The 25,217-nt window shown below is 26.8% G+C and overlaps 2 protein-coding genes across 2 annotated transcripts; one reads left to right on the top strand and one right to left on the bottom strand.

Annotated features, from left to right (window-relative positions):
• LOC113556325 (DNA-directed RNA polymerase III subunit RPC10-like) lies at positions 1-2,663 on the bottom strand. The gene is made up of 2 exons (XM_026961196.1): positions 2,484-2,663; positions 1-269 (listed from the first exon to the last, which is right to left on the bottom strand). The coding sequence occupies exons 1-2, from the start codon at positions 2,661-2,663 to the stop codon at positions 90-92; spliced, it is 360 nt and encodes a 119-aa protein (XP_026816997.1). The 3' UTR covers positions 1-89.
• Positions 2,664-6,090: 3,427 nt separating this feature from the next.
• On the top strand, positions 6,091-23,536 carry LOC113555604 (zinc finger RNA-binding protein-like). The gene is made up of 19 exons (XM_026960057.1): positions 6,091-6,397; positions 7,282-7,418; positions 8,437-8,531; positions 11,750-11,897; positions 12,364-12,590; positions 12,672-12,860; positions 14,502-14,604; positions 14,716-14,886; positions 15,006-15,216; positions 15,845-16,037; positions 16,114-16,306; positions 16,371-16,491; positions 16,550-16,742; positions 16,814-16,967; positions 19,566-19,672; positions 20,613-20,708; positions 20,789-21,028; positions 23,086-23,221; positions 23,293-23,536. Exons 1-19 carry the CDS (start codon positions 6,348-6,350, stop codon positions 23,430-23,432), a joined length of 2,904 nt encoding a protein of 967 aa, XP_026815858.1. The 5' UTR covers positions 6,091-6,347; the 3' UTR covers positions 23,433-23,536.
• The last annotated feature ends 1,681 nt before the right edge of the window (positions 23,537-25,217 follow it).

Genomic DNA, 25,217 nt, shown 5'->3' with positions numbered 1-25,217 from the left:
ATTAATTAAATATTTTTCTTAAATCTAAATAATAAAAAAAGGTATTATAATATATATATATACATGTATATATGTTTTTTGTCAATAATTTATTCTCGCCATCTATGTCCACAGTTACAGCATTTATAGAAAACAGTCATAGGTTCATCTGCTGATCTAGTTTGAACTTGTAAAAAGTATGCTCTGCCATGATTACATGCATTACAAACTACATCAATTGAATCCACATTTTCCCATGCAGCTTTGCCTCCCAAAACTGAGTCTATTTCCTAAAAAATATAATTAGATTAAATTGTTATACAAAGTCTTAGTATTTAATAAAATTGAAAAGATTGTATGTAAAATATAATAATTGTTGTGTCCAAAACTTTGCATACTACATTGGTACAAATGCATTTGTTATATTATTGCTATTATAATGGAAAATAGATTCAATGAGACTCATTGAATATTGGTTGATATTGTTGACAATGATTTGATTGATTTAAGGACTTAAATAAAGACCTAAAATGTTCTAGCAGTTTTTGGACCTAGGAATACTTATTGCTTAGTATGTGGCTATTGACTTTTTTTTGTAGTCTGTGGGTCAACCAGATCATTGGAAAGTTACAATTTAAAAAAATATATATACATAATTTTTATTTTGTGCTATAACTGTTTAATGATATACATTTTGGTAAGCGTATTATATATATTATAATTTATATATGTATTTTATCAGTAAAATTTAAATAAGTTTTTTGTGTGGTGCTCATAGTATTTTGTTCAAAATTTTATACCTGGTTTAAATACTAGTACTTAGCTAGCAATATCGTGGTTCCTAAACTTTTACGACCACAACACTCTTGAGAAATAGTTTAAATTTCGTTGAACCCCCTTTTTTAAATAATATAAAATAATCGAAATATAAGTAATATAAAAATAATTTTTTCAATAATCACATACATCTTACAGAAATCTTGAGATTGTCCCGAGGAAAATACTTGGTCTAGACGTTGCAGGGAAAACAGACATTAAAATTTCAACTAAAAATAATTTAAGTTGTCGGAATACCAAACCAATTCGATAACAGTAACATTTTAACCTCTAAGATTAAATTATTTGAAAAGAAGAATATTTTAATAGTAACTACTATAATACATTATTATAGAGATAGAAATTATAGAATGATAAACTTATAAAATATAAAATATGTAGTACAGTATATGCAGTGGTGTGGCGAGTATATTTCGAGCTCTAAGCAAAGTATTTAAATAATGATTCGCGCATTATACCTCTCAACATAATAATCTAAAACTGTATGGTAATTTAGAATTTTCATTATAGGACATAGCCCATCAACAATTTAATATAAAAAAATTCTATGTTAATTAAATATACATTTATCCACACAAATTTTAATTTTTAAGCTCAAAATACATTTCTAGGGCTAAGTAGTTGCATTATATACTAATATCACAGTTTTATTATCATGGATTTAAAAACTAATATTAATAATATTATATATCTTAACAAAACAAACATACAATTTTCATTAAACATTTAATTTAAACTGTAATAGTATTATATATATATATATATATAAATATATAATTTTTGCTATATTACAAATATGGTAAATAAAAATAAAAATTATATATAAATAATAGGTACAGTTTTAAAAATTGTATGTTTTATTATAATATCATATTTTTATGAACATTCCATTTTTAAAATTATAATACAAAATAATTGATAAAAATTAAGAATGCAGTAATTAACTGAAATGAATTAAATTAGCTTAGTTTTTAAACTTTTTTTATTTATGTACCACTTAAGAATATTATCAATTAGTCGCGTACCACTAATAATTAAAAATGGAACGATCCAAATTCAAAATTGTATTGTTAAATACATTTATTTTAAATAATAAAGCAGTAAAACATTACAACTACACTACAGTATAATTATTTTTTATTTATTAGTTTTTTTAAAATAAGATATGAATTAAATAATTGAATGGGTTTATTATCCAAAACGGCCCTCCGCGTACTACCATGTAGTCTTTCGCATACCACAGTTTGAGAACCGATGAGCTACAGTATCTAGAGTGTATACAAAAACCAATATAGACATACAGTTCAGCACGAAATTTAATTATGGTATGTATGGAGAAAAATGAACCATCAATAGGATCATTAAAATGAAACTCAGGTCTTAAATCTTTATAAATTGCTAAAAAATTGTTTAGACATGGGTAATTTAGACTGTAGTAGTGATAGACTTTATATTGAATCAAAGCTGGCTTGGTTTTGACCATGTATATACCTACTAACCTAATCTGTACAGTATGCTAAAAATTCAGCCTGTTAAGCTAAACACAATAATTCAATTCAATTTTGTCGTGTTTGATTATGTAGTGAGTTTATGAGAATCATCAGTACGGGTGAAAAGACAATAAATATATATTATATTATTTAATAATAATAATGAATAATTTTTACTTTTAGTTTATAAAATGATCGGGAAGCAAGCATGACATTTTTGATTGCTGAGAAGTATGGACACACTTGACATTTTTGTCTCATCTCGCCCATATACTCGTCTAGGTGAAGAATATTTGAACAGTTTGGACAAAAGTCAATATAGAACATGCTACTTTCGTTTACCACTTTGCTACTCATTTTGAAAACAAAGTATTTCCTTTTATAACAATTAAAATACAATGTGGATTTGTAATACAGTTGTCTAATATTAACAGTTAACACACAACATACTAGAGTACTAGATACTAAAAAATTGAAAATGTATATTTTAACGTAATATATACCACAGTTAAGACAGAAATATAAAAAATTAAAAACGGTTTATATCCATTGATCTTATACTAGTATAATATGTGTATTATATGTATTGGTTTATATCACTCACCGAGATGATAAACAATATAGATAACAATATTTTCATCTGTCAGTGATATCACCACCATCTATTCTCTGATATCACTGTTTACATAGCAAAATCTGGCCGCCGAGATGCCTTATTTAATTATTATCACGAACTACTACTTGTTATATTCTCTGTACTTTGCTACTAGGTATATTATGTACTATGTAGAATTTATTAATAGGTATATTTAAAATGTTCATAACTCATTTTAAAATGATAATATCAATAAAATTATATGTCATTGTTTAAATAATATTCTTACCTTTAAATTTGATAATAGGTACTCTAATATTACTCTAATATTAAAGCTAACGTCACAAAGTGTATTCTGCTAAACGAAAATTTGTTATAATGTACGTTAGTAAGACAGAGACAACACATGCGGGTATGGCGTCGTCTTAATAATTCATGTGTTTTTTATCTAGTATTTATAATTAATGGTTTAATATTACATTAATATATTAATTTATCCAACCAATTATGAAAAAGATGAATTCTAACTCAAACGTACAATAGGTACTACAAATTACAATGGTCAATGTTTAATTAATCATATTTAATAGTTAATCGTTAATACGTACAATAATAAATAAAAGTTAGGAATATTGTATTCAAATAATTAATATGCATATTATTATTAGTATCTATAGATTACAATGGCGGTTTGAGTCTTCAACACTCAAGGAACAAGTTTCAAATCAACCCACCTACGACCAACTCATTTACTAAATTTATTAGAACCAATATGTAATATTTTTAGGTTTCCTTTAATTCACGGAGACAATGCGAAAGAAGTTCTCGCGGCGTCGTCAATTCACCCCCCCCCCTCAAAAAAATGTTCTTTTTTAGTTAAATTTTTCTTGACTTTTACAATTTATGATATAGATACACTTATTTTTACTCGAATGATCAATTTTCTGTTATGAATTATGATTAAACCTGTTCAACTTAAAACTTTTTTTTCCCACATACCTAATTCTTCGAAAATCTTTTCGATTATCCGTCAAGGATCTGGTTCTGATACTGGCGATTATAATCGAGGTTCTATTGTATTAGAGTTAAAATGTATTTCGTATACAAAAACTATAAACATTTATTGCTGGCTGCTGTTGCTATTGAGAACTATGTGTATAGTGTTAAAACACATAATATTTGTTTTTATCGGCACAGTCGGCATTGTTGCACAGTTTATTCATTACTGTAGTGTTATTGTTACGATTCGTAACTTACGAAGAATAGGTACGCGTCTAACATATTATTCTTTCCTTCTAAAAGTATTAAACATTTAAACATACATTTTTCGTACAACTATAACTATTATATCAATGGATATTATACTGAATCATTATATTCATTATCATGCAAAATAATACTATAATACGATATTTTAAAAATGATATCGTAAATAGTAAATGATAATAAACATTTGATGAACACTTTAAGTACCTACGGTTTTTTGTTTTCAAGCCATGCTAAAAAAACAAAATCGATTTTGACATAAATTGGATTTATGTAAAACTAGTAATATGGATTTTTTTACTTTTTACCCTCCGAAAGTTTAAAGTGCTAACTAAATTTAATTTGAGAACAAAAATATTCTTCTTTTTTGAAATAAAATGTCGAAACATTTTATCTTCTACTTATCATGTTTGCACACATACATAAAAAAACAAAAAATTATATTTTGAAATAAAAAAAAAAAAATGTTTTTAAATAAATTAAGGTTGAGTCTATCGTATTTGACTTGTACGTCTCTTTTCGATAGTTTCTTTGTCTATTAATCTTTTATTGAAAATAACGAAAATTGTATAGTTGTGGTAAAAGTGCAAAAACCCATAATGCTCATTAATCAAGATTAACTGATAACACATCACCTGTTCAATTTATCTTATTATAACTTAATTTATTTCTTAAAATTAAAAATAAATTCGTTAATTAAAAAATAAATTTAGTAACTTAATGAAAATCCAAACGTTACTAGTTATGTTAATAAGTTAAAATTAACTAATTAATGCCCAGTCTTGGTTTTTTTTTATATATTATAATCATTTTTTTCATTTTACGATTTGTATTATGTACCTACCTAATTTTTAAGTTTTTAGTTTTATTATTATAATAATATGATTTATGTGTTTTAAAAAACAAAATAAAAAACTAGCTGCATATTTTTATGATTTTAACTGCATATTTCGATAATTTAAAGTGCAATAAATCCCGAACCTTACTTAAACACGACGATTAACCACCATTGGATTATTATAATTTTGTTGAACTACCTATACATCGGTGTAGTTAAATTGCCTGCACTTAGCGCCGGATAATCTGAGTAGTCCACTATTATGTATAATTGTAGAGTAATATTACTTATTAGTTATTATAGTAATAATGGGTATTGCAACATTTGCAACCAGGCGTGGGCTGGTAAAAAAGGCCACTGTATGCTATATAATTTAAAGGACAAATAACAAAATTTTTTAGAGCAAATTTATTACTCCCCTCAAATTTAATAATAAAATAAATATAAATAATAATAATAATAAATAGAGTAATGTATAAAAAAAACTACTTAAACTGATTAACCTATTTCCTTAATGGTTACTTGAATGAATTCTTTATGATTGTTATTAATATTTTATAAATAGTGGATCTACCTACAATTGTATTAGTGGATTGTAACTTACGCCTTCAAAATTCACATTCATTTTAAGTAGAGAAATTAAGGCATATTTATACCGATAGGGGAAAATATACGTTAGGGCAAGGGATGCTGTAGCCTGATTGCAACATTATGTCATTATGTATTGTAATTTATTAATTATCATAAAAAATGAAATGGTTTTTTAGATTCTGAGCAGAGCTATCATCTATGAACGTACTGATCTTACCAAATTGTTTAGAATTAATTTTTCTATTTTTTGTGGTATAATAGACCGTGGTATAGGGCCATTGAGTAAAAAGGCCCTTCCATACTATACCATAAATTTGTTATTCTATGACCTTGGTCACTACCGTATAATTATAGAATTGATGACCTTGGTTGGCATGGATGAAAAAATTATGTGCAATTAGCAGAACTGCAGACGAAGTTGGTAGCACTGATGCGCAGGCTTGACAACAAGCGCTGCTCTGGGCCGGTGGACTAGGTGCCGGACGGATAGACGTGACGCCATTTTATGTCGGTTGCCGACGAACGATCCTTTCACTGAATTTAGCCGATTCTGTTTCGCCGAAAGTCGTTTGATCAATCATTCATTCATCAACCATCCGCTATCGCCGTCCAAACAGCGTGTTAAGTACGCAGACACGGTCGCCGGTGATGCACTGCTCCTGCTGCTGCTGAACCGCTGCTGTTTGTCGTCCCCAGCCGCCGCCTATTTAGGTTGTTTTCCGGCAATTTAGCGTGAAAACGATTCATCTCAATGGCCGCCAACAATTATTTTGGGTTCACACACGGCGGTACTCAATATGCGTAAGTTTGTAATACAGCTCCGGTAGCCTGAGTAATTCGCTACCTCCTATTGCCAAACCGCCGTTTTCGTAATTGCCATAATGCATTGCGCGCTAGGTTATAATAATAATAATAACAATTATCGTAACCGCGCACGAGGTCGTTATAAAAATTTGTTATTTTTTACTGTACTAGTATGCTACTCTAATAGTAAATACTAGTTATTACTTTTCGCTCGTTGGTGTTAAATTTATATATGACGTGGAGCGAAAATAATTTCTACTACCAACGATTTTGAGGGTTACGTTCTTTTTAGTTTTTATGTAGAATTTAACTAAAAAAATATTTTATTGTGTACTGACGTCTGTGACACGTGTGACATAATAATTGCGTTTCCTAATAAAACGCTCTTTTTCCTTTTTATTGTTATGGTGTTGTTTACTTTTCTTTGTCATATTTTGTGCTATTTACTGTTTATCATAACTCTTCTTACCATGTTCATCCCTGTATCTGTGATTTTTTGCCTATTTTTATTGTGTTCAAAATACCTATTACACTGTAAATTTTAGATTTTAATTAAGTATTTTGTCATTGGTTGTTAATCATTGATGAATTGTGATAATTAAGGTCACTACCATGATGTCTATGCCTTTTGATCAAATTTGCAGCTACCTCTAACTTTGTCTGTCTATTGGTTTATTTTTTTAGTCTTGCAAAGACTAGAAAGCCATATGGTTTAATACATTATTTTCGACTAATTTCTTTATTTTTTGGATAGTAGGAGCTTCAATATTTGAGGGGCTTACTGCAACGTACTTTAGATAGCAAATATTGATAACTACTTCCTGTTTTGTATTTAAATATTTAATAATTCAACTAGCCTTCTAATATAAACATTGTTTTAGTACTGCGACTGGTTATCAGCCTCCACCACAAGCTGGATATGCTGTACCACCAGCTACCTATACAACTCCAAGAGCTGCTGCAACTGCATATGATGTAGCATCCTATCAAACAGCTGCGGCGACACAATCTGCTTATGGTATTAATTTTAAGTATTAATGAAATACAAATTTGATACATACAGAATTTTAAATTTAAGACATGTATTTTTATTTTTTTATCTATAAAAGTCTTTAATTTCATGTTTTTATTACTATAAGCAGGGCTGTGAATTTGTAGGAAAGTGCATTTTTTTGGTGATTGTGAAATGAGCTTTGTCAGTACATAATTTAAATTATGTAACAACACAAATCCATTTATTAAACTTATTATTTTGCAATTTTTTATGTTTTTAATTTATAGTTTATTTTTTTGGCTGTTTAAGTAATATTTTCTTTTTTAGTTAATTTTTAATTAATTTCTGTCAATTAACATATGCAAAATTTAAAAATATTTTAGGTGAATAGCATTATTAAAAAATAATCAACTTTAAGTGTATTTTATACTATAATTTTTAGCATTTTAAATGCTTTTTTCTAAGGTTTTTTTTAGTGCATTAAATTCACAGCCCTACTTATTAGTTATGTATTTTCATATATGACTTTTTCAAATTATGGTTGGTAGTTAAATTAAATTTAGTTAGTGGTAATTTACAATATATTGATGTTTTATCATCATATTTGATAATCAACTAACTACTAACATAAATAATTGCTTAGACCATTTGTCAACATTTGATTATATTTTGGAACTTCAAAATGATCTATATTATAATTTGTAATGAAAAATTTATTTTTCAATGGCCAAAAATAATAATGAATCTGAACTGAAAATAAATAATATTTAACAGTCATTGTTATATAGTACAAATAAATAATATATACCTAAATATGATAAATGACATAATATAAAACAATATTTAAATAATTTCAAAACTTGGATATTTTATGGTACAATGTTTAACACATCCCAATTATCTCACAGACTGACTATCAATTAAGCTCTGTAACATCTTAAAATGTTGTAGATTTTGAAGTAAAATATTTGTTACATAAATTGTTATTTAATACTTTTTATAATTTCAATTTAATAAATTTACCTATCTATTTATGTTTTAGCAAAAGCAGCTTACAATAGTGCAGCATATGACACTAGACAAAACGCTTATGCACAACAAGCCTACCCCACTCAACCACAATATGCACCATACCAAGTAAGCCATTTTATTATTAATTTAAAATTATTTAAGTTATTGTAATGGCGTGAATTGGCAGTATTTATATTTTATTATACTAAATACTTTCATATCTTAAGATATGTCATATTATTTTTGTTTTGTATTATCACCTACCAGTCCTACTACTTTTATAACTGTTTTTGATAACTTCCTATAATTTTTAATGATAATATTTTGGTTTTCTACAGATGTGTTCAAAAGTAGTCTGTTTTTATTCTTTGATATGTTATACCATGTTATATGTTATACTAAATATGTTTTAATGAAATTATTAATAATTGAGATACAATAGGCTATGATACTCTAACATATTGTATTTCAAATAATCTTTGGTCAATTTATGTGGTAATGCTTCTTAATATTGAATGTTATAGTCGCGGCAACAAAAAATGAGCGTTGGTACCGCGACCCGTTGTTTTTACCCACTCTTACAACCAAAGATTCACAACATAGCGCAACTGTCGTGCTGCTACACGCTGTACCTACTGTATTGTATTTGAAAAGTGAGCGGTAACAATTGTAACCGTCAAGTTACAAATGGTGTCCCTCAGGCTGCAGGAATTCAAACTATAACATCCCAGACCCTCTCTTGTAATGATATGTTTAGGAGGGGGGATTTATATTATACCAGCCACCTTCTATAGTACATTTTTTTCCTGGTCTATCGTTTACACACCCTGTTGTCGTAAACACATATTTCGTGCGCACCGTGTTATAGTCATTGAATATCGTAGTACGTTTGTTTTAAAACTTAAAGATGTTGTTTAAAGATCGTGATACTCATAGTCAGAGTAAAAAAATCATTTTTAGTGTTAATAATTTTATTAAAATGTGTTCGGAAAAAAAAGATTTTGATTCAGATTTTTTTAAAAGCGCACAAAAAATTGCTGCTCAGGCTTGTGGTATTTCGTATATAACTGTGCGGCGTATATGTACGGAGGCAAAAAAATCTTCAGTGGATAGTGATGAAGAAGTGCAATTTCAATCACCTCGTAAGTTCTACAAACGTGCAAAGAAATGCTCCGAGATGGACGATTTCGATGCTGATGTAGTCCGACGGATTATACACGGATTTTATCAAAGAAATGAATATCCGACTGCTTTTTCAATTTTAAGCGAAATTAAAAAAAAATTACCACATTTATGAAGGATGCGTCCGGTCGGTCAGAAATTTGTTAAAAAATTTAAAATTTACGTTTAAGAAATGCAATAATGGCCGCAAAATGCTTATGGAGCGAAACGATATAGTCACTTTACGATGTAAATTTTTACGTACAATGTGTACACTCAGACAGAATGAAGATACCCGACCTGTGGTTTACCTAGATGAAACCTGGGTAAACCAAAATCATTCAATTTTATTTGGCAGAATAATGAAGAAACTGAGGGATTTAAAATGCCAACCGGCAAACGAGGTTGCCTAATAATTACTCACGCTGGATCATCGCGTTTCGGGTTCATAGAGGGATCGAAATTAGTTTTTAAATGCCAAGCTGGAAATTCTACTGACTACCATTCGTCTATGAATTTAGATGTGTTTAAACAATGATATGTAGATATGCTAAAACTACTTCCCAAACCATGCGTAATCGTTATGGATAATGCACCCTATCATTCTATGTTGGTAAACAATTACCCAAAATGTAATGTTCGAAAAGCTGAGGTGCAGGAATGGCTGAAAAATCAAAATATTAGTTTTTCACCTTTGGAAACTCTAGCTGAACTACGTGAACGTGTGAATTTGTTAAAACCGACATTTAAAAGGTACGAGCTAGATGAAATAGCAAGTTCAATGGGCCATGAAGTATTACGACTGCCACCGTACCATTGTCAGTATAACCCCATTGAACTTATATGGGCTCAAGTAAAAGGCAAAGTGGCAACAAATAATTCAACATTTAAAATGGTGGACGTCGAAAGACTCACTCACGAAGCATTGGATTTGGTATCCAAGAGTGACTGGGAAAAATGCGTTAAACATGCTGAGACAATCCAGGATGAAGATTATTAGGAGATACTAATGGACAGTGTATTAGAGCCGCTTATTATAACTTTTCAAACTGACGACAGTGATTTTGGCAATGACGAGGACAGTGAAGATGACATTCAAACACTTATTTAAAAATTGCTATTTTACTATAATATACTTGTCTTTTATTATTTTTTCCGTTGTAAATATTTTTTAATTGTTTGTATGATAAAATGTAAAATAAATTGATAACCAATAAAAAAAATCCTATAATTTAAAAAATAAAATAATACCTATATAAGTTATTTGATATTTTTTAAATAAAAAGCGGGCTTTTTGTTTCAAACCACTACTAATAAACTGCCGCTAGGTGCATGACGGTCATCGCTCATTTTTTGTTGCCGTAACTAATAATTTTATTGCTTTTTCAAATTTGTAATAAAATTTTGTTCGAGGCATTAATAAAATAAAGCACAAATACAATGTTTTATAATGTAAGATTATAGTACCATTTTCTTTAATTTTATACTATGTATATTTGTTATTTTGTGATGAAATTAAAATATTTGAATATTATGATAAATAATATTGGCTTAATCTTTTCTGAATGAATGAATTTATTTTGAATATAAGTAATCCAATTTTTTAAAATAACATGTTTTTAATTACTAGCATAATAATTATGTGTATATTGATATGAAATGTTTTTTTAATTTATGAAACTAAATATTAATGATGAAAAAAATAAAAGTATGAAGATCAATGATTTATAACATTGGCTTAATCTTTTCTGAAATGTTATTTGAAGTAATTTTAAATTTGTATAAGACTGTTTATAAAATTGCATGCTAAATTGAAATTCAATTTATTATTTCACCAATTAAAGGTGGTTAGTTCTGTAATTTTTATGATGAAAAAAAATTGAATATGACTATTATGATTAATATAATGGCTTAATCTTTTCCGAAAAATATTCTTGATTTAAATAATAATCTAATGTGTAACTGCTAGAATTTGTTTATAGTTATCAATAAATTGCAGTTTAGGATTTTAAATTGAAAAAATAGAGAATGTATATTCTTATGGTTATTAAAATGGCTCAGTTGTATTAAATTATTATAAATATATTTATTACCCAGTTGACTGGCTCATGAATATATATTATATATCTACCTATATTATGTTTCCTATAATTTTAAAGACTATTGTCTGTTTTTAATTTTAGGCAGTTACTACATATACAACGGGAGTTGTTCCAAAGAAACAATGTCAAGCTAATGCAGCTGCATATGCTACTAGTTCGGCCATGCAACAAAAAGTCACTTATCCAATCCAGTCAGCAGCTGTCACTCCTAATCAGACTACAAATAAAGGTTGGTTTCAATATATTCTATTATGTTAACTATGTTAGACTAAAACTATTTTTATTGAATTTCTACTTATAAAAACATATTAAAATCTGTAAATAATTTTTCATTTAGGGAAGTATTTTAAATGAAATCCAATAACATTGATCATGTAAAAATGAAAAGACTGTATATTTAGTATTTGGTTTATTCTTTAGATTTATAGGAATTAATCAATTAAAAAGTATATATACATATTTCTGTTATTTTCTTTTTTTCTATTGGTTTGGTGCCATATAAAGTCATTAAATTCAAACTTATTTATTATTAATTTATTAAGTATTAATAAATTTAATCGTTTAAAAATTAAAATTATAAATAAATGTTCTCATACTAATTTATATTACTGTCTGCAAGCCCCTTTGGTTCAAACAACTTGTTTTCCTTTACCAATTAGTGAATTCCTCATTTAATTAACAATATATTTTTATAGCACCAGCCGTACCAGGATATGAAGCTGTTTATTCTAATACAAATTTTCCAACTCAAAATCAAAATCAAGTACGACCTAATAATGCACAAAAAAGACAGAATTGGTTTAAAAAAAGTACTACTGGTTTTTCTGGAGGTGCTAAAGGTGGCAATAGGATAGGATTCGCAAGTCGATCTCAAGAAATTCATTATTGCGAAGTCTGCCGTATTAGTTGTGCTGGAACTCAAGTAATTAATAACATTAACTTATTATGAAATATTAATAATTTAATATATTATTTAATAATTTATTAAATTTATTGCCTATAGACATATAAAGAACATCTTGATGGTCAAAAACATAAAAAACGTGAAGCAAATTCAAAGTTATCTACTGTAAATGTCAACAAACCTTCAAACAATCCGGCCACAAAAGTGTTCCACTGTGATCTCTGCGATATTTCTTGTACAGGTGCTGATTCATATGCAGCACATTTAAGGGGTTCTAAACATCAGAAAGTAAGTTTTTGCATGAAATAATATTTATAGAAAGCAAATCAATAATTTTATAATGATTTCATACTACTAACCTCCCAGCTCTCTTAATTCAATTGAAATTAAGAGGATGCCAGCGTAGTAGTTGTTGTCTCTCCCTAACCCACATGCAACATAGCAAATTTTATGTTCACAAAAATGACTATAACCATATTAATTTCTCAAATTAGAGTGTAGTGACCTATTATATAATTTAAAGTTAAGAACATTATCTATGGCATCTCTTAGGCGTTTTATTATATTTTTATTTTAAAATTGTAAATTTTTTATACATCTTAAAAAACTCATTACTTGCTTTAAAATATAAAAATTTAATAAAATGCCTATGAGATGCCCTAGATAATGTTCTTAACATTAAATTTTATAATAGGTCATTTCACTCTAATTTGAGAAATTAATATGGTTATAGTCATTTTTGTGAACGTAAAATTTGCTATGTTGCACGTGGGTTAGAGAGAGAGCAAATACTACGCTGGCATCCTCTTAAATAAAATGTATCTAAAATGCTTGAAATTAATTATTCATTTGTAAATTATATTTAATAAAGTTCATATATAAAATGATGATAAAAATACTATACCCAGCTCTCTGAAGTTATATGTTGAGTTTAATTTCTGATTATCATTACTTAGATACTTAAATGCTTTATTTAAATTATAATAATTAATTTTATGTTTATATTTACAACTGCTTATATTTTCATAGAACTTGCAATAATTATAATTATACTTGCAATAAGAATTTATTTACTTAACTAAATTATAATCTTAATGATGATATGATTTTTCTATACCCAGCTCTCTGAAAAAAAATAATGTGGAGAAATTAATCTGAAGTTTATATTTAGTTAAAAGAGCTGTATTCAATTTTTATTACATGCTTTTCTAATATTATAAAACCAATATTTCATTAAAATTATATGATGATATTTATTCTATACCCAGCTCTCTGAAAATAAAAAATAATGTAGAGAGAGATTAATCTGAATTTTTTTATAGAACTGTATTCAATTTTTATTACTTGCTTTGCTAATATTATAAGACAATATTTTATTAAAATTATATGATGATATTTATTCTATACCCAGCTCTCTGAAAAGATTTAAATGTTGAGTTTTGTTTTTCTGATAGTTAATACTTATTAATATTTAAAGAAGAGCATTGATGTAATTGACACAGTGATCAATATGTTTGGTATTTTTCTTTTTTTGAGAATGTCAATTAGATGTATTATCTACTTATGTATAATTATATTTTAATTTTGGCATTATATTAAGTTATTTGTTTTAATGATATAAAAATAACAAATTTATAAATGTTAAGTATTTGTTTTATTTTACAATATCTTTGTGATGACATTATTATCCTATAACCCAGCTCTCTGAAATTAATTTGTTGAAATAATGATCTGAAAGTTGAAAAAAAAACATTCTCTGTACCTGTTGCATTATATTTTATGATGATACAATTATTCTATACCCAGCTCTCTGAAGAGAACAGTGTTGATAAATAATATCTGATAAAAATATTTTTATTAACTATTTATAAATTAAGAATGTATAAGTAAATATTCAAAAACATGTTTTTAATTTTTAATTTATTCCAGGTTTATAACTTGCATACAAAACTTGGTAAACCAATTCCACCACCAAACACTGAAACTGTAGTTGTTTCAAAAACTGCAACACCTAAAGTGAATTTTATTGCAGGTACGCACATTTGTTTCTATTACTTTTATATAGCATAATATATTAACTATAAAATACATATGATTATTTCAAAGTTTTTTTAAATTAAAAAAAAAAAATAATAATTTTTAGCTGGCAAATTAGGAACAGTTATTCCAAAAATGGAAGCTAATGTTTCCCCTGTTGTTACTGTTAAAACTGAAGCTAAAAGTCCACCTCCTGTAGTAACTCCTATTATAACTGGAGAAACTGATGTTTTATTAGTTGGAATGGAATACATAGAAGAAATTAAAGATGAAACAGGTATGTTTTAAAAGTTTATTACAAACAGTTCTAAATATTATATATATATATATATATTAAACTTGATACTTCTAATATTTGTTGATCATATATGCTAAACCTTATTTAATATTATTTAGGTAAAATGGTGAGTTTCAACTGTAAATTGTGTGAATGCAAGTTTAATGATCCCAATGCTAAAGAAATGCATATGAAGGGTCGTAGACATAGACTTTCTTACAAGAAAAAAGTGGATCCTAGTTTAATAGTCGAATTAAAACCAAGTTGGTTTGAAGCTCGCAGAATGCAAAAAGACAAACAACATGATGGTCCTAGAGTAAGAGAAGACAGGTAATTGTATACTTGTATAAATTTCATTAATAAGCAATGTATATTGTATACCTATATGATGATCTAAATAGATGACGAGTCTGAATTTAAATTTTAAACCATAAAAAACATGTTTTTTGTTTTTTATCAATGAAATTTAATTTAATTGAAGTCATTAATAATGTTTCTGATGAGTTAAAAATACATTGAATTATTTTCTCGTATAGTTTTGTTATGTTTTGTACAAATAGTATGTGTAAACTATTTTATGTATGATGATCTAATTAGATGACGAGTCTGAATTTAAATTTTATACTATATGAAACATGTTTTTTGTTTCTTATAGATGAAATTTAATTTAATTGAAGTCATATTAATCTTGCTGATGAGTTAAACATACATTGAATTATTTACTTGTTAAGTTTTATATATGTTTTGTACAAATAGTATGTGTATATTATTTTATGTATGATGATTATTTAGATGACGAGTCTGAATTGAAATTTCAGATCCTAAAGAAACATGTTTTTTGTTTCTTATGGACACGATTTTTTTCATTTGAAGTCATTATTTCACTGATTATAAAATATTAATAAATATATATTATTATTAAGAAAAAATACTAATTAAAATTTAATGAACTCTTTAGGTCTAACTTTTGGGCCGATCGTTTTATGGATATGGAAGATAGATTTTCATGGGAAGATCGACGACGCTATCAAGAAGAAGTTGAGTATTATGATTGGTATAGGTCTTTAGGACCCAGAAATATGAGTATGGGGCCACCTCCACTTTTTGGTCCTCCAGCAATGATTGGTGCTCGACCACCTCCTCCTCATATGGTTTGTAATTAGTATTATTAGTATAAAGTTAATAATTGTAAAATAATGGATTATTAAATAAAATGGTTGTTAATAGATGAAGTTTGGAATGGGAATGAGACCTCAAATACATAATTCAATGCGTCGTTATGATACTGTTGATGACAAACATATTATGGCTAAGCACTCTAGTCTTTTCCCCAAGCAAAATTCTTTAAAAACTCTACAAAAAGCTATTTCAGACACAGAAAAAGCACTAAAACTCGCTGCTGAAGAATTAGTAAAAACTGGTGAGTGTTTTTGAAATATTAAAGTTGTTGATTAAATAATGATTTTTCATTATTGATTTAATAGTTCCAGAAGTAGTTGTCCCAGTCACAGTTCCAGAACCAGAAGTTGCAGAAAGTACAGAAGTAAAAAAAGAACAAACAAAAAAGACGACAGCAGCTAAAGAAGATGGCCGTGATGGCTCAATGTGAGTTAATCATGCAAATTTACATTTAAAATATATGTTATGACAATTTTATGTATAGGTTTACTTTTACTACTGAAAAGGATGATACTAAAATAACAAAAAAGATGACTGGTTCTATGCGTGTTGGAGCACTGTCAAAAGGATTGTTATTAGTTAATGAAAATGAGGTGGACTTGGTAATCATATGTTCAGTACCACCAACTGTAGCATTGTTAAACTCTGTTGTTGCAATTTTACCAGAGAAGTTGAAGGTATTTAACTTCTTAAATAACTACTGTAATAGAATATCTGTATACTATGTATTTATTGTTTATCTATACAGATAGTTGCTAAAGACGATACATATATTGTGAATAAAAATGAAGCAGCTGCGAAATTAACAGTTGAGACCATTTCTGACGAAGAAAAATATGTTGTAAATGTCACTCTAACATCACCTTCTATAAGAGAGGCTATTTTGAGTGCAGCTGAAGGAGGTAGGTGAATTATACTAATTTATTCATAGGAATTCAATATCCTCTTGTACTTAAAAGGTTAAAATATAATAGGACATCAGGGCCAGGTTTGTAGGGAAATTTAAATTAGTAAACCGTAAAATTACATTGGCATCTGATATAATGTTATGATGGTAAATTTATCATGAGTGTGTACTATTATTTTTTTGAAAAGGGTTTTTGACCATGTGGTTATGATTATTGTGTTAAATTAAAAGAGCTCAATATATTTAAAACAAGTTAGATTGTAATAAGCTATATTTTAAGTATTAATATGGTGTGGGTTTCACATTTCATTATTCAATGAGATATAGGGTATTAATATCAATGTAACCTAATGTTTTATGTGTAAAAGTTGATTGTTTTACATAATAATTTCAATTACTTAAAATAATATTTGTTTTTTTTCAAACTGAAGAATATTGTGTATAATTTTGATATTTCAGATAGGTTTGTTTTTCATTGTATATCCAATTATAATAGTGAATTTTGTCAAAGTTTGTAATTGTATTATTGTGCTTAAAACTCAATTTTATGAAATTTAATCTATATTAACAATTACAAGATCATATACATAACTATTAAATTTCAAATTGTACCATTGTCTTTAGTATTCAAATTTACAAGAAAATAAAAGCATATAATTCTAAATTACAATCATCATTACCACAAGTTATCATTGTGCCAATTCAGCAACTTTTACATGTAAAACAAAAGGTAACTGTTAAATGAGTTGAAAATATAATATATTCTGTATATTATTACACTGTCTTGAAAGATTTGCTTAAAACATTTTAATATTATATGAAATATTAAATTTTTAAATTCAATCTCGGAGTCAATAAGAATTTACTTTTCATATTGTGATATTTTTGGTAAAAGTGTATTATTGGTTGAAATTATGATTATTATTAAAGATATAATTATATAATTTATATTTCTTATCTTATATACATTAGTATTTTGTTGTTTCTGTGTATGTGATGTTCTAATTATGATCTAAGGTAAGCAATAAAAAGTGTGTTATTACGCTACAAGTACTTAATATTATCAGTGTCAATGTCTCATATGTCTATGGGTTTAAGAGGGGTGAAGAATGTACTTTGGCTTTAAACATGGGTTATTGCAAATTTATCTATGAACATATATGAACAATTATCTAACATTTTTAAAAGCATCAAGACTTATGATGAACTATTGTATCACTTATGTTTCTTTGTCTTCAATTGTAGTGTTTATTCTGTCCCAAGTTCGGTTGAAATTAGCTACTTTTCATTTTAATGTAAGAGGGTTGTATTTGTCACTTTTAAGGTAAGCAATATTCATGCTCCATAAAATGGTTCATTGCATCAAAAGATAGTCATTACATATTTCCTATAGTATGATTTATCTATATAAAACAAATTGTTATAATACTTAAGTTTGAATAATATATTAATTAATGGGTTAAGAGGATGTTTACCCCTCATCATATGTTATTATCTATAAAAAAAAATACTGTCAAAAATATTTAAATAAATAAATGAAAGAAAAATGTTCTCTTTCTAAAATTAAAAGTGGGGGGCCGTGTACAATAGTGGCGCGGGCCGGATGCAGTCTGCTGGTTGTCGACCACTGATCTAGAGTATCTCATATATTAATATTTAAATTTTAAAGTGAGTTATAGTTAAGTAAAATATTAAAAATGCTTGTAATTCACTTAAAAATTAAGGTGTAAATAAAAGCTTATAAGATGCTCTAGATCAGCAGTTCTCAAATGGTGATACGTGGAAGGCCGTTTTTGGATAATAAACCCATTCAATTATTTAAATCATCTTATTTAAATAAATTAATAAATAAAAAATGATTATACTATAGTTGTAATATCTTACTGCCTTATTATTTAAAATATATGTGTTTAACTGTACAATTTGGAATTTGGATCGTTCAATTTTTAGTTGTTAGTGGTACGCGACCGATTAATAATATAACTAAGTGGTACGTAAAAAAAAAGTTTAAGAATCGCTGCTCTAGATAAAACCTTATATTTTGATAATAATAGTTAAATTGACTTTAATATTAATGTTAACAGCATAAGATTGATTCTGTTGAAAGCAAATTCGCCATGTTGTACGTTCATCAAACAGACAACACACGTGGGTATGGGTATAATATCCTCTTAATTCTTAATTATTTTGAATTTTATCAAGATAAACCATAATTTTATTTTATAATATTTATTTGAGTTGTTCTATTGATAACTCGACCAATCATTTATATGATTTAAAGCTTAAATTTATTGGACATCTTAGTATGGTATCATTGGTATTATTATGTATTGTATGTGATTTATTTGTAAATGGTTGCTACAAAATTATGAGTATACAATGTGAAAGCGATAATTGTTAAAAATAGATGTACTTAGTGTATTTATATTATGTATTAGTCAAATAAATTGAATTTTGAAATAATTCAATAAGAAAAAAAAAGTATAAACTTTTAGATTTTAAATTATTTAATATACATGTAATGGTCAAACACTCTTTGGGAAATATCATACTGAGCACATTTTTTTTGTTTTGTTTGGGGTTTTTATTGTAGAAAGCCAACAGACGGAACCAGTGGCCATTGTGCCTGGCGAACACGTTTTGGACAAGACAAAATGTTTGGAAGCATTGGCTGCCATCAGGCATGCCAAATGGTTTCAGGTTTGCCTATTTATTTATTACTTTCCAGCTTAGCGAATTTGTCATATTTGCCATAAGCAAATATGATTTTTTTTAAACAATAAATTAAATTAAATTAAAGTTTTTTTTTTATTGTAGATCATAGTAATCATGTTGTATGTATGTAAATACATATACTTATTGATTGTTTATACTTGAAAAGTACACAAATGTATAATCGTGTGCTTTGCGGGGCACCCAATTTATAACTGATGGTCAGCTGGGTGGTGTCCCTACAATACACGAATGTACAAATGAGATGGATGTGTGCGTATGTATGTATGTGTATGTGTGGGTATGTGAGAAAACACGAAATATATGAAATCGAAAGGGGATATACTAATTTTGTGTGAAGAAGATGAACATATTGCTTAATTTAATTCCTTATCAATCCTTCTTTTACTACACATATTCTTTATTGCTAGTTTAACTATTTATTCTTTAAATTAATCCAAAGCTTTATGCTCCAAACGTATGTATTTTGTATAGAATAGTGTCATTGAGGTTATAAATTAAGCACACATCCTTGGTAATTCGGTATAAACTGTTATTTTTTGAATTTGGAATAATATTATTAATAACCGAATGTGTAAGGCTGGAAAGTACAAAAAATATGCATTTGCTGCTGATATATTGCGTGTTAGAAAGTCCCATTTCGATTATTTTACATATTGAGAAAAAATTACTTGATATAATATATTTTGAAACTAATTTACTGGGATGAGCCAATATACAATCAATCGAGTTACAAATTTATATATTATATATGTTATTTGATAAAAATGTTATTACCATTATTTAAATAATTACATTATATTTTATATGTATCTATTATTCATTGATTTGTAAAAATGGCTCATTTCAAATTAGAATTATTCTAAGCTCAATATTAATTAGATGATGTTTTATTACAATATTTTAGGCTAGATTGGCTGTAATTGCTAATGGACCCTTGATCATTCGTATTTTAAAAGATTTCATCATGCGAGAACCTAAATGGCAACCTTTTACTTCATGGGTAATAGAAATTGAAAATTTTCATGACATTTATTATTTTATATTTTATATAAGTTCAATTAATAAAAAAAATGTTTTCAGATGTTGGAACTGTTTGTTGAACGTGTCTTAACTAGTGCCTTTCCACCCAATTCACTCAATGCTGCTGCTGGTTTGAGCCCTGCTGAATCATTGAGGCGTTTCTTAGAATCAATTGCAAGTGGTGCCTTATTGCCGGGGGCTACTGGTATTCATTTGGTTGACCCATGTGAGAAAGATCCTGTTGATGCTTTGGCACCACTTACTGTGCAACAACGTGAGGACATAACACTGTCAGCTCAGGTAATATAATTTTCTTAGACCTAAGGAAACTTGATGGGGATTGGCAACCAGCCTGCAAATAATTCCATATGACCTATGTTAAAATTCCTTATCTAAAATATTATAAATTCTAAAGAGTGCATAACTACATTCCTTGTCTTAGTTGTTGTGAAACCACATAATAACTCATGTTTTTCAGTGTGTAGTGATTATTCTAAACTACAATTTGTTGAACATGTTTAATGTACAAAAATAAAGTATTAATAATTTCTCAGATAAAAGAGTCTTAAAGCTCCTTAATACAATTTTTTAATTTGTTTTTTGGTTTTAATAAAGAAGTTTGCTTAATACCTTTGTTGTATGATAATTATGTAATAAATTATTATAATTTTATAAGATAATTGTTTGAGCTTATGCCAATATTTAACCTTTTCACTGCTAAGAATATATTTTTTTTTTTAATGTTCCTAAATGTCTAATTTAGTTAAATTGAACCATATTTTGAAGTTAAAAAAATATTTATATATAGGTATATAAATTTAAAGTTAATATGACCAGGGGTATCCAAATTAGGCAACCTGACATAGGCACCACTTACCATTTGTTATTGTTTATTATTAAAACTATTTGATTCTATAGGAGTATAATTATAGAAAACAAATGAAAATAAATAATTATTATAGCAGTAAACCAGTAATAGATAAATTACGTAATAGCGTCACTTTAGTAACCACTGAAATAGATAATAAGTTGTAAATGTTTTTTTTTTTGCCATTAAATTTTTTATATTTTCCTGCATTTTTTGATATAATCACCGAAATGATTACTCGTGTATTTTATTTTATAGATTAAAGAATGGAATAATATGTTTGTAATAGGGTGTGTTTGCGTGCGCCGTAATATCACGTCTGTAGTAGTGAAGGCTAAAATTAATTTTTTGGTGTAACTTATTATAAAAATGATGATTTATTTAACCTAGCTCACTCTGATTGACAAAGTCATGATGATGCTAAATAATATTTATCTGACAAAAAATTTAAAATCATACAAAAACTTTAAATATGATATATTATGTTATGTTAATGCTAAAACCAAAGCATATTCATCTGATTTGATAGTTATAAAATTTAAACAATAATTTCTAGAGCATTTACATCTGATGATTTATATTTAACCTAGCTCACACTGATTGACATTTAGTCATGCTGATGCTAAACCATATTTATCTGACTTAATAGTTACAAAATATTTATATTAGTGATTTTTAGAGTATTTACATCTGATGATTTATATTTAACCTAGCTCACACTGATTGACACTTAGTCATGCTGATGCTAAAACATATTTTTCTGACTTAATAGTTTTAAAATATAAATACATTTATACCATAGATATTTTACATATGATAATCATTGAACCAAGCTCATTGTTAGTTTTTGTCATATTGACATAAACCATAAGCAAAATTTAATGAATTAAATTTTTAGTCAACTTATTTATACTATATCTTTTTTTTATTTTGTTGCTATGATGAATGTCTTATTAAACCTAGCTCACTCTGATAATTTTGGTTTGATGTATTATGACAGTTCTGAGCTTGAGAGGGTGCCAGTAAACCAGTTCAATGGCTTACATGCGTATATATAGTGAAGTACATAAAATTGAGTCTTAAAATTATAAATAGGTTATATTGTCTTTTAAAGTAAAAATCAGTTTTCTTCCCAATAATTAAAATTCATTATTTCCAATTATTTTAATTGACAATCGATTATTTTGGATAAAATTTTATTTTATTTCTGAATTCCTAAGCAGAATTTGTGATTTTTATAAACATATATAATTGGGATGCAAATCAGATAGAGCTCTAGGAAAGTCGTCCTATATTTTTAAGATCCATACTTTTTAGTATACTATTATTATTGTAGTTCTATACTTTACCATGTTAAATAATACTTTTTATTGTTCATCTTATATTTTTACTATTTTTTTTTTATTTATTATTTAACATAACACTAATATATTACATATCTATTAAAAATGACTAAAAGTTAATTTTATTTTGAAAATTTAATTTATAGAATGCGTTACGATTATTAACCTTCAGACAAGTTAATAAAGTACTTGGAATGGAAATGCTTCCTGTAAAACAACAACGTTTTACTCGCAAGCGACGTCGTGAAGGTTCAACTGGTGAAGGGAATGAAACAGAAGATGGTATTATTTCATTATATTATTAAGCCATTTAAATATAGTTTGTATTAATGACAAATTTTTATATTTTAAAGTTGGGGAAAATAAGAAGAAAGACAAAAAAGAAGATGATAGTATAATTCAAAGCCAAACAAGTGACCCTATTGAAAATGCTGATGAAATTTCAAATGGTATAGTGGCTAATATGGAAACTGAGAAGATTGATACTAAATAGTGTGTAAAAGTGAACTAGTCTTGTACATTAATTAACTATTCTTTTTTATGTTAAGGAATTTAATTTTACATTATGACCCAAATTATATTGGAATCTTACCTTTATACTTGTATTATTTTTCCAATGACAATTCTACTGATATTTTTCTTGTGTTTATCACTTATATTTTATAATTCATAATGTATGTGCATGTGTGCATAGATTAAATGAATAACGTACTTTCACTGTAATTTTTAATATTATTTTTCTTCAATTTGTATTATTTTATTTTTGTTTTATATTAATTCATAAAATAGGTTATATTATCATAACTATGGTATAAATTCATTATTTTATTATCAATTAAACAAAAAGTTTAAATCATATTTAATACACATAAATAATATGATATTATTTATTGGGACATAAAAATGTAATATTCTTATTAGAATCCTTATTTTTATTAAGAATATTAGAATTGTCAGTTATATCTTATAGTTAAGTGCAATAATTTATTTTTTAATTTTAATGATAAAGTTTACTATTGGTTTTTTTAAATTTATCTTTTAAGAGTTTTTAGATAGTTCAAAGATCTTCAGATTATGTATGTAATCAAATATTATCAAATATGTATAATTAGCTGTGGCTAATTAAAAAGTTTTATTGTTTTCTGAAATAAATAACAAGAATATTTGTATTTAAATCTTATGTAATTACATAATTTACAAAATATTGAAAAATTAATAATGGATTGAGCATTAAACTATTATTAATTTGAAAGTATTTGAACACAATATTGTATAACATCAATAATGTGAGAAAATTTTTAATGGAAATCAATGGTTTGAGTTAGTTAAAACTTTAACTTAATTTAAACTACTATACTCCATCCAAAAAGAGAAGACACCAGGCTAGTTTTAGTACAGTCACCATCTAGAAACCTTCTATGCAACTATGCCCATGAGTTCACCAGCATTCCCTACATTTGGTAGCTGATTGAATGACCTTTATGTCTTTATATAGAGCTTTTTAAAAAGTAGATTTATTTATAATTGAATAATTAATATAATATTAATTATGAATTTTTGATTTTTGACACACCACCGTGTGTCTACCTGTGTACTTATTTTACCTATGAAGTATGTAAATATACAGAACGTCATCATGTATATTTCAAAACTATCGTATTATTTTGTTACATTTTGAAGTATTTACCTAATTAGTCTGCAAAATTTAAAAATGGAGGATACTATGGTAGAGTAGAAATTGTTGGTACAATCAATCGCGAAGGTATGTCATTTTGTTGTTGCACAAAACTGGTTGTCTTTTCATTTGGGTTGGAGTAATATAATATAATTATTATGGTCTCATTATCCTTGTCATTGATTGTTTTAAACATAATGTATGCATCATTTTTAAGTCTGTTAAATTTTACATGTTAAGTTATAAGTAAAGGACTGATTGTGTATTTTTAAGTACAATTAATTCAGCATTATGTGTAGTTAAATTTGGTTTTATTAAATAAATTAAAACATTACATTTTTAGATATTTTAAACAAATACATGGAATGTTACAACTATCAATAGTTAAAAATGTCTTGATTAAATACTTCTTTATCCAAACAGTATTATTTAATCATTAATCAATACGTAATATTTCAATTTCTTTTTGCTTTAATTGTGTATTATATTTTTCAGTTTTATGTAGATATTTATTTAAATTTACCGTTCATCCATTTTTACATTAATGTTCCTTTAATTCTAATTATATTTTTTTTATTGAAAGGACGTTATACCTGCATTTAT

The sequence above is a fragment of the Rhopalosiphum maidis genome, chromosome 1 (genome assembly GCF_003676215.2).
Source record: "Rhopalosiphum maidis isolate BTI-1 chromosome 1, ASM367621v3, whole genome shotgun sequence".
NCBI lineage: Eukaryota > Metazoa > Arthropoda > Insecta > Hemiptera > Aphididae > Rhopalosiphum > Rhopalosiphum maidis.
The sequence above is the reverse complement of the archived record's forward strand: the minus strand, read 5'-3'. Positions and strand labels throughout refer to the sequence as shown.